Below are 14,957 nucleotides of genomic sequence, written 5' to 3'. Positions count from 1 at the left end.
TTTTCCACACACAGTTTAAAACACTGTAGTGAGCATTATACAACAGTTAGTTCCAGTCCTCGAATCTGATTGGCTGAGCTGTGTTTCAAGAGTGATGTTTAGTGTAACAGTTTGTATCATTCTACTGGTTTCTGTTCATTGAGTTCAAGACCAGAAAGTGTTACAGACATGGTGTTGAGAAACGAAGAAAGGTGGAGAAATATTCTACACATAACAGGTTTTTCCCCATTTTTTACTATTTGTTTAATGTTACTAACTTACAAAAGCGCAGCGAACTTTGTTTTGGTTGAGTGCAGTAATATAGGTCAGAGATTAAACTTGGTGACCACTGTTACTGCCATCGGGACACTGACCAGTGAATCGGCTGATAGTGATTATGTCACAGACAAAGGTGACTGTCCAAAACACTATTCTCAGTGTATACAACTCTCACGGGCATGCTCACGGTGCCTATGAATGTCAGCGTGCCTGTGTGTAGGTTTAAGTGTGTGTGCTGAGTTCAGTGACTGGTTTGTTTGTATGGAGCAGAGGGGTATTGGCCTTGTGCCCAGTATCAGCCAGTCCCTTCACAAACAGTCACGCTACAATGAGAAAGATTTGTGTGAGAGAGAGAAACTGTAACCGTAAGTGCAGTAACATTTTCCACACAAACACAGTGGCCAAATAATATTACAACATAATATTATAATATTACCACATAATATTATCTGAGTAATACATTCCACGCTACGTTTATGCCTGAAGAGTATCCTAGCATTACATATATACCAGTACCAAACAGAAAGACACTCAAGAGTGGGTGAAAAAAATGAGTGGTCGTGGAATGTTTGAGAAAAGAGAGGGAAAATGGGTGGGAAGGGGAAACTGTGCAAGTCAGCCGAATAAAAATAGAACAAGAGTCATTCTATGGGGAGGAGGGGAGGAGGGAGTTGTGAAAGTTGTGAAAACGGCCACGCTCGCTGTATGTGGGAAGATGGTAATCGAACGACAGGAAAAGAGAGACAAAAAAAAATCTATAAATAGAGTAAGAACTGATGATAGAAAATTTTACTATGCAGGAACACATATTTACACACTCTGAACTGATGTACTGAAATCCATGCAACTCAAACTGAGGTAAGAATGGGATATCAAGAGACATTGCTCCTCTATATAATACAATGTCAGAGCAGTGGGAGGGGCTACTCACTCTCTCAGCCACTGAGCTTGTGCTGAGCTCCTGGCAACAGCCAATGAGGTGAAGCCGAGAGCCTCCAGCTCAGACTATGATTATAGTAAACAACTTCTTAACTCTTTCCTGGCTGATTCCATTGAGAATGACACAAGGGCAAAATATAATATCACTCACTACTTTTAAATTTAGTAATATGGACACATCTAAATACATGAAAATGCCAGTAAAATATCTCAAATCAGCTATTAGTTGGCCATAGGCGACACTACTCGCATGCAGAGACAGGTAAAGCTCTGTATGTTTGAGGGTTAATAGTTATTAGAGCCCCATGCTCCAAAACCTTTCTGTTCCTTCTATCCAATCATTGTTTTTTACGTGATTAAAACACAATCTCAAAAAGCCCACTCCCTGTTTCCATGGCAACAGCTTTATGGGCATTGTTACTCGTGCCACTTTTGGTGACCACTGACCATGGCACTATCTCCACACGCACACACTGCCCTTTTGTAAGATATTTATATCACTGCTGCCATCTGCCAGTACAAGCATTCCAGCTATTTTCCAAAGGACATATGGAGGGGGGAAAAGACATGAAGAATGCTGGCTAACCAAAAATCCATCATGTTGGATTAATGTCTGTTGATCCGCGTTGATACACTCACTTATAACATTTTTACCACTGATAGGAAAGTCTAATAGACTGGGTGCAGGTCCATGAAATGCACCACAAATTAAAAAAAGGTAGTTATGAAACTCTACGCAGGCACGCCTCTTTAAAGCCTGCAATGGCACACTCTTCTCACAAGGAGGCAGCACTGCCCTATGGGAAAAAACGAAGGCGATCACAGCTTTGGCAGACAGAATTGCGTGAAGTAGAGATTACAGCTACAGACGGGGGCTTTTATGTGAATGCATGTGCAAGAGACTTACTAGACTACATTTTTAGATCCTGTGATCTCCCTTGAGATATAAAATAGAAATCAAACATTCGACGAATACTAGCGTGAACTAAAATGTAGAATACAAGGAAAGAAGGCACAAAATATAGCAGTGAAAGAGTACTGTATAAAATGCTGTCTATCCATGCTGTAGTTTATATAAATCTATACATGTTTGTGTTCATGCAGAAACCTTCTAAAAAAGGGAATGGCTGGCATTCCCCGGAACACTCTATGATCAGAGAAACAGAAAGACTTCTGCACTGCACCAGAGAGAGAGAGAGAGAGAGAGAGAGAGAAAGACAGAGAGCGAGAAATAGGTGAGGAAAAAACAGTAGAAAAGTCTGACACAAATAAGTAGGTGAATGGAAAAAAATTAAGAGAATTAAATTGACATTATGAGTACAGCAATGATGAGAAGCGAGACACCATTCTACCCATATAAGTGCTAAACATTGCAGAGTTGGACTATACGACAGATGGCGACTCAGAACTCGGCACATAAATGGAAGAGATCATGTCCTATGTGCTTTTGAGGCAGAGAACCATCAGAACCGCTGTATCAAATACGGACAAAATTATACTATAGCCCAAAATAAAAACACAGCCATAAAAAAAATACATGTAATTAAAGTGATAAGTTGAAGTTTGAGGAAGGTGCTGTATATATTTTGCAGAGAAATAAGCAGACACAGTCTATTTTATCAGTTTAAAATTTTTCACTATGAAGACTTGTTTTATATTACACTAGCACACAAGCATACACTAAACATCTCCCTTAATGACACACTGTTATGTCTGTATGAATGACATTCTCTCATTCCTTAGCGCATGCATATAATGCGCATACACAACTGAACACATGTAACTAATTCATAAACACTTCAGTTCAATCTTTGGCTCTTTCAATTCAGTCTTTTTACTTTGCTTCACTTTCAACTTTATCAGTGTACATGTAATGACCATTTCACAAAGAAAGAACAAAGAAAGATTTTGATATTACATATGTAATTCAGTAAAAGGGAAAAATTATAGTTATTGAAGACCAAAACCAAGCATTCACCAACACTGTGGTATAAGATTAATGTAATGTTGTGTATAAAACAAATATTACTTTAAGCACTGAAAACACATTGACAATCTATACTTCTGACATTCTAAAATTCTATTCCGTATAAAACATGGCTGTCTGGAATACTTTTGGATTTTGAGTGGTTACTGATCACATTTTGCAAAATGGTTTGTATGATGACCAAACTCTATCATTTAACTGTATAACTGATTGTTGTCCAAGGCAACCGATTTCCTACATAACTGCGCTAGTTTCTTATTTAATTCTTCAAACTCTTTCCTTACACGTACATAAAAATTATTGTAATAATTGCATTGCTCTATCGGGGTTTTTTTTTTTTTGTGATGACCGGCTAACTGTACTTTATTTCTTATGTAACATATTTATATATGTTTGATTTGTGTTGTAATATTGATGTTTCATTGGTTCACATTTTTAAAAACTCAACAAAAAAGAATTTTTCATACAGGTTTGGAACAACATGAGCAAATAATGAAGAAAATTACATTTTTAAGTGAACTATTCCTTAATTTTACTTAAATAAAATACTTAAATCAGTAAAATAGTTACTTAACAGATACATAACTTAAAGAAGAGCAATTGAAAAAAATTATATTCAATCTGTTTTGACATTTTGTGTGCATAGACAAAATTGACAAATAATAGTGCATCCTTATTCTCTAAATTGTTTCTATTTTTAAATTTTCATTGAATTAGTCTAACATGCCATCTTTCTTTTGTTATTATGTAATGTCTCCAGGGAATCACAACTTAAACATTGGTGTTAGCATTGAATGTAAATATAGAATTCTCTTACCAGTTCCAGGTCGCCCCATGATGATGTCTTTGCATGGCACAGGATGCAAAGTCCCTGTGGGAAGTATGAGAGGCAGCAGGGCAGTAGGAGCAGGGTGACAAGGGACAGGCTGCTGCAGTGTCACTTGGTCACTCTTATCTTGTCCCCCTCCATCACCCGCACCAATGAGACCAGGCCCTGGAACAGGGCTAGACACTGATATGCAGGCTAAGGTGGCGCTGGATTGCGTAGGTAGACCTGCAGGGGTTTGGTTTGGAATGGAAGAGGTAGCAGACACTAGAACAAGAGTTGAGGTGGGATTCTGCAGTAAGACAGATCCATTAGTGGAAGCAGTGTTAATTGGAACAGGAACCTGTAGCCCTGTCTCTGAATGCACACCAGTTTGGCTGTTTTCTCTGGAACTGGTCCTGTCCACCTCTGCAACTCTGGCCAGTGGGAGTTCTGTAAACTTTATTAAAGGAACCTCAGGATTTCTCACTATTACTGGAGAGTCTCTCAAAGGCTGCTGGGAGACTGTACATTGTGAACCTGATTCTAAGCTTAGGGGAGAAGCGGGTGGGGAAGAGGCAGTGGTTGAAGGCAGTCTTTGGGGGTGCGTGACAGTAGTGGTCTGAGGAGAGATAATGCAGAGATTTGTTACAAGAGAAGGGTCACGGCAGCTTTGTTCCTGATCGGGTTTGCCATATTCGTGCGACAGTGGAGCCGGGGGAGGTGGGGCATCCGTCCTGCGTTTGCCTGGGCTCATAGGTACAGTGAAGGTTAGATTGGTGTGGAAGGATGGCACAATACCAGACAAGTGTCTGTCTTTCTCCCTCTCTGTGCCTCCTGTTCCATGTTTTGGGACACCACTGTTGGTACCACTGGGGTGTTTGTGGCGGCGAGGAGGCAAGACTGGAGAGGCAGTAATAGGACTGAAATTTGCAGGGTGAAAGCCAAAAAGTGGTGAAGCTGATGGGGAAGGTGTAGGTGAGAATGGGGACTGATTTGAAATAGGTGAGAATGAGGGTGTTACAGACCTTGAGCCCAGTGATACCAGCATTGTTGCAGCCTCACATTCGTCAAAGTCAAAACGAGAGAAGTCTTGAGAAAGCAGAGATGGCAAGCCAAGACGTGGACGAGAGTCAGTACCTCGGCTGCTTGTCTCACTACTGTCGCGAGAAGTCTCATCCCAATCAAATTCACTGCTAGCACGACCCCGCAGATCTGAAGGGGTCACAGTCCCTGAGCTACTCTCTCCACCTCCTCCACTCCCTCTCTCTCCCACTGCTCCCTCCATTTCTTTGGTACGCATGGAGAGGTGACGAGAACAGTAGCCACGACGCTGGGACTCTTTCATGCAGCCTTCTCGTGAGCACAAGCGGCGCCATTGCTTCCCATTGAACTTCTTACGGATCCCATTAGGTGTACAAACCACATCACCTTTCTTGTATTTCTGTTGGGCAGCTGACAATGGTGTCCTTGATCTTGAGGAAGAAGCAGAAGAAGAGGCAGAACTCCCTGGAATTGGGGTGGAGGTCTGTGAAGGTGTAGGAGTCTTTTCCAGAGGTGTCAGAGAACCCCTGGAGCTGGGGGATGGAGGCACAGAGGGTGGCATAGGGTGAGAGATACCCCCATCAGACCCTAAAACTGTAGGTGAAGGGGTGGGCTGTGGACTTCCTAAAGAGGTCCTGGTGATGCCTCGCACCACTGTAATGGGACTTGGATACCCAGGAGGTTTGGAAAGAATTTGTCTGTGCTGATTAGGCACACCTGCTTTTGGTCCCCCTGAGAATACGGGTCCTCCACCATCTCTGAGTGGTTCCATGTTAAGCTGCAAAACCTCCATGTCCACCTCTGGAGTCTGCAGTTGCTTTCGCTCGTGTTCTCTTTCTCTAAATCTTTCCCTATTCTGAGTTCCATCATCCTCCCTCCTAGTTGCTAAACTAAACATATTGTTTGCTACCATAACAACTGCTGGTGAAGTGGAAGATGAAAAATGTGTGCTTCCAAAGTGATGGACCCCTGTGTCTGGAGATGGGAATCTGCAGTTCTCCCTGGGAGGACCTTCACTTACCAAATCTATTCCCTCATTTAACTGACATAGCTCTCTCTCCACTTCTATCTCCTCCCTGTGCTCTCTCTCCTCCCGTTCTTTCTCTCTCATAACCCCATCCCATGGCGGAACAAGTAGACGCAAGTTCTGGCGGGTAACCCATACAGTCTTTGTACTTGATGTCTGTTGCATCTCCTCGTTGCTGCACCTCTCTTTCTCCTGCTCCAACTCCTCCTGCAAAAGCACCATGTAGGGGCAAGCTAAATGAGAGTCTACCTGAGCAACCACACCTTCTCTGTACCATTCTTTACCTTTATCTCCTCCATAAGGCACACAAACACGCGTCCCAACCTCCACAAGTTCATTTCCTGGGGGTGGAGAGTCTAAAATGAGGTCAATGTCTTGGTGTGGGCGACTTACTAATGTATGAAATGGATATGACAGCAGTGTCCCCACCCCATTAATCTGCAACTCTACATTCAGCTGCTCTCTACTGGACCCACGTACCACACCACAGATAAATGCATATTCCTTGATCAGCTTCTCATCTTTTTTAAAATTAGTTCTTGGTCGTCTACGTGCTAGCACCCTTTGGTTTTTCAGTCCTTTAGCTAGTGCTTCTGCTATTGTTGCAGACCCTCCGTGCTCTATTTGTGTGTGTTTGGGGGACAAGAGGACAGACAGGGTTGAATTGTTGGAGAGGTTGAATCTTCTTGACGTTCTTACATGGTTCCCTGAATTTAGCTGCACACAAGAGGGATCAAGGACCTCCAGGTCCACAGAGTGTTCACTGGCTGTGTCTGTGGATGATGAGCGCACAGAATTTGGGGCTTGCTCCCCATATCTATCTATTTCCACCATTTTGACCACCTTTTCTCTTTCGGAAGGCACCTCACTTTTCAACATATCACCCTTAGGTCTATCTCCTTTTGGAGTTTCTGTGCTTGCTATTTTCCCCATTTCTCTCCTATTATTCCCACTATTTTCCAAATCAGAAATATCTGCTTTAACTAAATCATTTCTGACCACAGGAGTAGTGCTTTGAGAAATGGAGCTGTGTGGGGAACTTAGATGGTTGCTATGAATAGTGAGTTGGGCTACAGGGGTTGAACTGATGGGAGAGGTACTGGAAGCTTGATGTTCATACATGTATTTCTTCTTGGGCACCCTGGCTTTGAAAGTGGCTGTTTTTCGACTGGAGGGTGTGGTAGAAGTGTGGTTGGCACTCGCCAAGTTATTTTTATTTAAACTGTTGGCTGTGGTATTTGTGTTTTGTGTATTGCTAGCAATGCTGTTTGCATGTTGGTTGCTACCTTTACTGTTTGTGCTAGTAAAGTTTTGTGTGTTTGTGTTGCAGATGTCTGTGCTATTACTATGTGAATTTTCATGTGCGTTGCTGGCTATCTTGATTGAGTCTGTATTATCTGTTAAACTGTTAGTGTTAACGTTCCTGGGGCTTTTTGCCTTATTCACTATTACTGCATTCTCTTCAGATTTTGATGTTTCCATTGTCCTTTCTCTTATTTGCTCTTTTAACACCTCACTGTTTAGGATGTTGCTACTCTTGATATGCTTGTCCTGAGAGCTATCTTCTTTGGATGGAGTGTATTTCTGGTCTGACGGTCCAGGCGGTGTTGTCTGTGAATGTCCTTCAAGTTTGCCCCCTCGTTTTCTTGCTCCTTTTGCTCTTGTCGATAAAGGAGAGCGTCCTCTCTGTTTCTTTGGTGGCCTCATATTTTTTAGTGTGGCAACTACTTCTTTCTCGTCTTTTTTTTCTTTCTTTTCTCCTGTTTAATTGGCTTTTTTGAGGTTTCTTTTACTTCTCACAACAACCTGTAACAAGAAGGAAAAAAGTGAAAGAGAAACAAATAAATAGAAATGTCCTTGTTGTCAATATAGAATAACTGGGAAGATACTGCTCCATGTTTGTGAATGTGTTCAAACAGAAAAAGTAGTGCTTGGTGCACAAAAAGGTAAATTAAAAAAAAAGTAATTTAATGTTTATATTTACACAGATGTTTAGATATCAGCATTATTTAAATAGCATACAGAGTAAAAAGTCTACAGAAAAACAGCAGACCATGAGTGTGCTTATGAATAACGCAAGCATGTTGCAACAACGAATTTAAAAAATAATATTTACAATGAGGAAACCTTCAGCAAAGGACACACTCTCTCCAGTACACCAAGTACTTTTCTGAAAACAAGGCTGGATTATCAAAATTCATGTAGTTAAAATGCTTTGATTCTTAAAACAAAATAATTGTAATGATTGAAATACACACTGAAATGGTGTGCAGAAAAGATATTAAGTCTTTCTAAATATTTTTTTCCCCAGGCATGAAACAGTGCTATAAATTTTAATGCCATATGGGAAAACACTTAAAAAGTACATAACATTTTATTTTATGTGAACTTTGTAGGTGAAGGTCAGTGTTATAGCATTCTATTGAAGGGAAAAAATATTTGGGTTTATTAAAATGTTATTTTTATATTACTGAATTAAAAAAAAAAAAGATTCATTCGTTTTCCATGAAAACAAGAGAAGGTGGTATGTGGTACATAGGTGGTATAAATGCCATTGTCAGAGAGAATGACACAAGAGCCCATAAGAAAATATATCCACATCAGTAGAAAAAAAACTCAAATATTTGTTGAATCAGTTTAATTTTGGTACATAATGCATTTTCAGAGTGACATGCATTAGCTGACACACAACTTCACAGTTAAAAAAAAAGAAGCTTTTAAATAAACATTAGACAGTTTAAATAAAGTAAACAAATCATAAGTAAAAAAACGATGTACTTTATTTAAAAATAAAAGTTTAAAAAATAGACAACACATTGCACTTAGTATAAAAAAATAATTATATTATTTGTCCATAGTTGGCACCCATTAATTAAACATGGTACCATTAAAAACTAGTTAATCCAAGTGTGTAAATTAGTTTTTAAATCCATATCCACATTCAAAAGAATGTGACCCTCTCAAAAAAACTAGACTAAAATAAATCCACGATACAAAATGCATGAATTTTATCCCCAAATTCCACAATCAAGATTTGATAGAATATTTAAGCCTTGGATTTTGTTGCATTAGGCAAGACAGTGGTTACTCTTATTCATGTTAGCTGCCATGATATAATTTTTATTTTGCATATATGCCTGTTCTTAAGTGTCTTCAAATTAAATCAATATGACGTGGGTAGATCTATATACTTTCACAGTCTAAATAACGATAATAACAAACAATTTGTCAAAAGTGCTTTGTATCGTAAGTGAATACTGTCATATGTCCTACAAAGTAGATATGCCAAATCAACAATCAATGTGTGCACAATTCATTGTCTCATGATTATGATTTTTCTGTGAATATATATCTCACAATAAAAAGTCTGAGTATCAAAATGATGTGAGGGGGATCCATAGCAACCATGTGCATATAACGGATTGGGATTCTGTGGGTATCACACACACAATACAGACATATTTAGCATCTGCTGTCACGCTGCAATACACAAACATGAGGAAAATCAGGCTGAGAATTCAGCAAGAGAAAACACAAACATTCACTCCTCTACACATAAAATGCATTTTAAGCCAGCCCCCCTTTACCAGCCTGTCCTCATTCATTCGTACACAGAAACACGTGTGAGAAATCACACTCCTCTTCACTCAATTTCTCACTCTCTCTACTATTCCACACTCCCACCCACTCACAAAAAATCTGCAAACAGACACTCCCACACAACACACGCACAGGATTTTCCTGTGAGAGATGGCTTTAAAAGGAGAATTGGGGAATTCTTTGAGTCATTCCAAGAGACACCCCACCCACCGTTCCTGCTGACCTTAAACTGTTTATTTGCAATGGAGATAGATTTCCTTCCTGGTTACTACATGGAATATTATACAGAAAATATTGTTATTAGGCTTAACTCAAAATTCAGGATCTTTGCATCACATTATAAACAATCTGTTTCTGAAATTTCAGAAAATAGGTTTGTGAGAAGGCTTTTGAAATAGTTAGTGTGACAGCATGTTATTTTAGTAATTGCAAAATCATTTTAATTACTTGGATGCACTTATCAAAACCCAATGTATGAGTCAGCAATCAAGCCAAAATTCAGAGTACATTCCACTATTATCAGCTTTTTTCTGACCTCAGCATAGGTTGGTAATTTAATAACATGTTTTCCCTTGTATTCTCCCTGATGGGGAGTCAGAAAGTCTCGCAAATTTAATACAATAAAGAAAGTGTGAGTGTCTTTTTTGACAGGGAGGTCAAAAAGAAATAATTGTAAGTAAAAAATGGCCAAGAAAAGTGAGGCCTGATCCACACACTAAGAATGTTTAAAATAAAGTAATTAGGCCTATCTCATACTGCATGATTGATCTTCAAAAAAAGAAAGAAGTTGCCACAAATGTTTGCTGTCCTCACTGGCAATTTCACCTCAATATACTGCTTTACTACACATTTCAGTAAATTCACAAATACAATATTCACAATAAATTATATAACATACAAATCATGGTGTAAATCTCTAAGCCACAGTTGGCTGTGTATCACATGGTTGTGTAATTTGCTAACATTATTCTAGAGGTTTATATTCGGTTAGCGTATACCAATTAAATTTAAAGAAATAGTAAAAACAATAAAGCAAACACACAATAAAGTCTGTAAAAAAAAGTGAGGGGATACAAAACATTCATGTTAATAAATATTGTTCTTAAAAGTGAAAGCATAACTGTAATATCCTAAGCAATAAAGGTATAATATGATTGTAAGTGTATTATAATCTTTTACACAATAAATCCTGAACATGCTGTGTCTTCCTTGTCCTTGGTCTATTAATACATGATAAGCGAAGCTGTTGCTTAACTGATGTAGAGAAACATGACCCTTAAGTTTGTATATAATTTAGTACTGCAAACGATTTTTCAACTTCTTGTTTATGGCTGACAAAATTCAACAAATTATGCCATGCCCATGATCGGAAAATTTATCACAGCAATTTGAAATATACCATGATCATATATAATCTTCTCAGCCGTGAAGCTTAAGCGTGTTGTTAAAAAGTGTTACTACGTTTGCATAAATTCAGAGATCCCTGCAGCTTCTAGAAATTCCTGCTCAGGAAACTGAGAACCCCATGTCAAACTGCACAACCTACAATCTAGAAAACATGTGACCCTTTTACTTTTACTTGATCACTATTTAGCCAAAGATTTACTTCTCATGAATTTGAACCACTGACAATTAACAGTAAATTTCATTTGATAATTAAATCACAATCATCTCAGGCCTCCCTTAGTATTTCACATAGAATTTAGCTTTTCATGCTGCTTTTCAAATCTGCATTAACTAGATTAAATGAACACACTGGACAACTTGCCAAGTTGCAAATGATAATAGAACTAGTAATGCTTGTACACCACAAGTTGGCTTGTCCCCAAGTTTCATGCATCAAGTTTAATGTAAATGTTTTAATATATTCCATTGCTTTAATATCATTCAGCCGTCAAAAACAGCAAATTCCTCTCTAATGATGTGTGTGTGTGTGTGTGTGTGTGAAATGCAGTCTAGTGGAGTTGTAGTTATTAAGTACCTAAAAAAAAAAAGGATTCTTTCCAATATATTATAGAATTCTTGTCTAAATAATACTGGCATCACAAAAAAATCAAACATGAGACCAAAGCAATCTATGATATGCATCTATGTGTTCAATTAGAAGTAAACAGATTAGCACATTTGGAAAATAATTATATTTTACAAATGATAAACTATATAACATAGCACATTCAGATATTTATTTTGTGCAACAACAGTCATGCAAAACTACACGCACATTCAGCTAATCCTAGGTCCACTTCCCGTGACTGTGACAGCTCTGACTCCTTATGTATGTGTCTACAGCTGGTCAAACGAAGCCTCAGCATTTTGGATATTAGCATGATACATGTATTAAAGGTCTAACTAAAGCAAGAAAAACTCTGATGTTAGCCATATGACAGAAGTCCAATCCAAGCACACACTCTGAGCGGAGTGTTTTCAGCTGAAACGTTGCTGTGTTATACGAGTCTACATAAACATCGATGTGAAACCTGCCATCCTCATCCTCAGGCCAACGACTGCTGTTCAGTACAACCTTAATCCACTTCAAAACTATACTTGACTTCAATTGATAAATGGACAAGATACGTTCAGCTGTCACTGAACAACTACTTTGATCCTAAAAGGTCAAATTATTTATTTCAGAATTAATAATAAATATTCCCAGTTTATAAGGCTCAACGAATCCATTAGTTTTTCCTTTTCACTTATAGTCATTATGCACACAGGCTATACATTTATTAAGGTGACTCAAATGAGCCAGAACATATTTCAGTTCACCCAGATGAAAAGGTGATATTATAAATTTAATACTGAGCGTTAAGCCACCATGATTTTGAGAGCAATATTGCACAATGATCTATTTAAAAAAAAGTAAAGCCTAGAATATACGATGCGTCACACACCAATGCCAAGCACAAACATGCAAGATCACACATACCCAACGACTGCTGTTCAGTACAACCTTAATCCACTTCAAAACTATACTTGACTTCAATTGATAAATGGACAAGATACGTTCAGCTGTCACTGAACAACTACTTTGATCCTAAAAGGTCAAATTATTTATTTCAGAATTAATAATAAATATTCCCAGTTTATAAGGCTCAACGAATCCATTAGTTTTTCCTTTTCACTTATAGTCATTATGCACACAGGCTATACATTTATTAAGGTGACTCAAATGAGCCAGAACATATTTCAGTTCACCCAGATGAAAAGGTGATATTATAAATTTAATACTGAGCGTTAAGCCACCATGATTTTGAGAGCAATATTGCACAATGATCTATTTAAAAAAAAAGTAAAGCCTAGAATATACGATGCGTCACACACCAATGCCAAGCACAAACATGCAAGATCACACATACACACACACACACACACACTGCTGACGGTGAACCAGTTGTCAATGGAGCAACTGTCTGTGCCAAAGACTTTGCTCAAACCAAAACAAAACCATACATCTATACACTGTTTCCCCTCAGGGGTCAATAAAGCACCTATCTTATATATTCAGACTGATGTGCGACAGAAAAGGGGGACACAGACTCGCACGCAGTTGTGATGCCAGTATGCCAGCCGGTCACACTACTCGGATTTAATTGGAGAATAAGTCTTATAGTGCATCGCTCCACCGCAGTGTTACGAAGCAAAATAAACATGCAAAAAATGTGGATTACCAAATAAACAAAACAACAAAAACAACCCACGACAGTGCCATACACCACAATGTGTGTGATTTTCAAGTCAACGATCAGCCCACTCCACACAACACACTGCGTATCGACACTGATTTTGTGCTCATTCACAGATTGTTCTGCAAATGTGCATTCTGGGGCATACAGAAGGGTGCAGGGCTGCAGCAGTGCAGTGTCGTGCAGCTCAGGGGCATGCATGGGTGCTATAACTTCCTTCCTCCCCAAGCCCGACCATTTCCAACTGTATTACCTGCTTTATTTGGATTTTAAAGTGGGTCACCAAGGGGGTGTTACAGTCACAACATGAAACAGCAAAAACATGGAGAAACTCAAGAGATGAACGCACAACAAGGGACATCAGGGATACATGCCTCGCTCTTTGAAAAATCAGCAGCCGTGCAAAAATTCCCTGCAAAAGAGTTCAAACACTTTGAAATCAGTAGCTAAACACTACCTTTAAAGCACGTACCAGATGAGCTGTATGGATGCTGAAGCAGTACATGTAGTGAGTGACGTAGACGAAAGGCTGCCCAAAACAACATCCTATCAACACTCCACCACCATCAGTCAGACATGGAAGAATCTCACTCATTTATCCAACATGACCCAAAGGAGCAAAAGTGCTCAGTGGCAAAAACCTACCATTACTAAAAGCATGCAAAGTGGCACACATGACCTGATGAAAAATGAATTGATGGATGGTGTTAATGCAGGCAAACTGAGCCATCATTATGGAGACACTCTTTAACAGCAGAGTGCATCATATTTACGTGCATCTCTGAAGATGACAAAATCTCAGGAGTGTGTAACATTAAAACCCCACTTGTGTCAACACTTCAAGGAGGCCCGTTAGGACTGAAAGATACTTTTAAAATATAAATTACAATATGAACGGATTATAAAACTGCAGTTTGGATGAAAGGCTCTTTTATATTTCCATAAGGACGTATTCCGAAATGTATTGGACTATGAGGTGAGCCGTTGAAATAATGCACAACAATAAAAAAAAACGTACCGTCAGAATGCGCACGAAAGCCGCCGGTGGTAGTAGTAGTATTCGCAGCGCTTCGCAATGTCACGGGAGTAGTACTATGCCAAGGACTCGCAACAGCTAAATTAGACAAGGAAAGGCCTTGTAAGAGAGTAAAAGAAAGCTTTGAAACGTGTTCAAACACACTCGCACTGACGCGCAAATACACTACGCAAAGGTTGTTCATGTCAATAAGGACGTACATGCAGCAAAAGTTGCAAATGATTCACCTTTATGAGCCGTCCTAGCAGCGGGCTGATGACAGCGCGTGTAGTAAGTCCGAGTAATAGCGTCGGTTACGGAGTAAAGTATTCATTTGTTTGTTTTTACACTGGCGCCGCGACGTTCTTGCTCGCTAGTGCTGTAGGTAGAGCAGTCCTTCCTCGAGCGTAATCCTGCCAGTGCGTAACGCAGCGCACGAGTGCCAGTCTGCTCTGTTCAAGTTGCTCAAACTCATGCCATTCAGTCCTAACAATTATGAAAGGGAGAACTTAATAAATTACTCAAAAGCTTGGTTTGAACGCTGTCTTTAAAACATTCGACAAAGTTTAACTCTGCATCCCCACCCCCTGCCTTCTTCT

At 39.2% G+C, this 14,957-nt stretch overlaps 1 protein-coding gene across 7 annotated transcripts in view; it reads right to left on the bottom strand.

The window, feature by feature from the left end:
• The window catches only part of LOC107551694 (protein capicua homolog), a 56,032-nt gene that overhangs the window by 40,012 nt on the left and 1,063 nt on the right, over nucleotides 1-14,957 (bottom strand). For 6 of the 7 annotated variants that reach the window (XM_016233400.1, XM_016233398.1, XM_016233402.1 and 3 more), the window contains exon 2: nucleotides 4,002-7,866. In XM_016233400.1, the coding sequence (XP_016088886.1) occupies nucleotides 4,002-7,767 (3,766 nt within the window). In that variant the 5' untranslated portion in view covers nucleotides 7,768-7,866. Of the gene's footprint in view, nucleotides 1-4,001; nucleotides 7,867-14,606; nucleotides 14,818-14,957 lie in introns of those variants that run through there. The other variant, XM_016233399.1, reaches the window with a different exon arrangement.

Source organism: Sinocyclocheilus grahami, unplaced genomic scaffold, assembly GCF_001515645.1.
Source record: "Sinocyclocheilus grahami isolate Dianchi unplaced genomic scaffold, SAMN03320097.WGS_v1.1 scaffold429.1, whole genome shotgun sequence".
NCBI lineage: Eukaryota > Metazoa > Chordata > Actinopteri > Cypriniformes > Cyprinidae > Sinocyclocheilus > Sinocyclocheilus grahami.
Note: the sequence above shows the minus strand (reverse complement) of the source record. Positions and strands in the feature narration are given on the sequence as shown.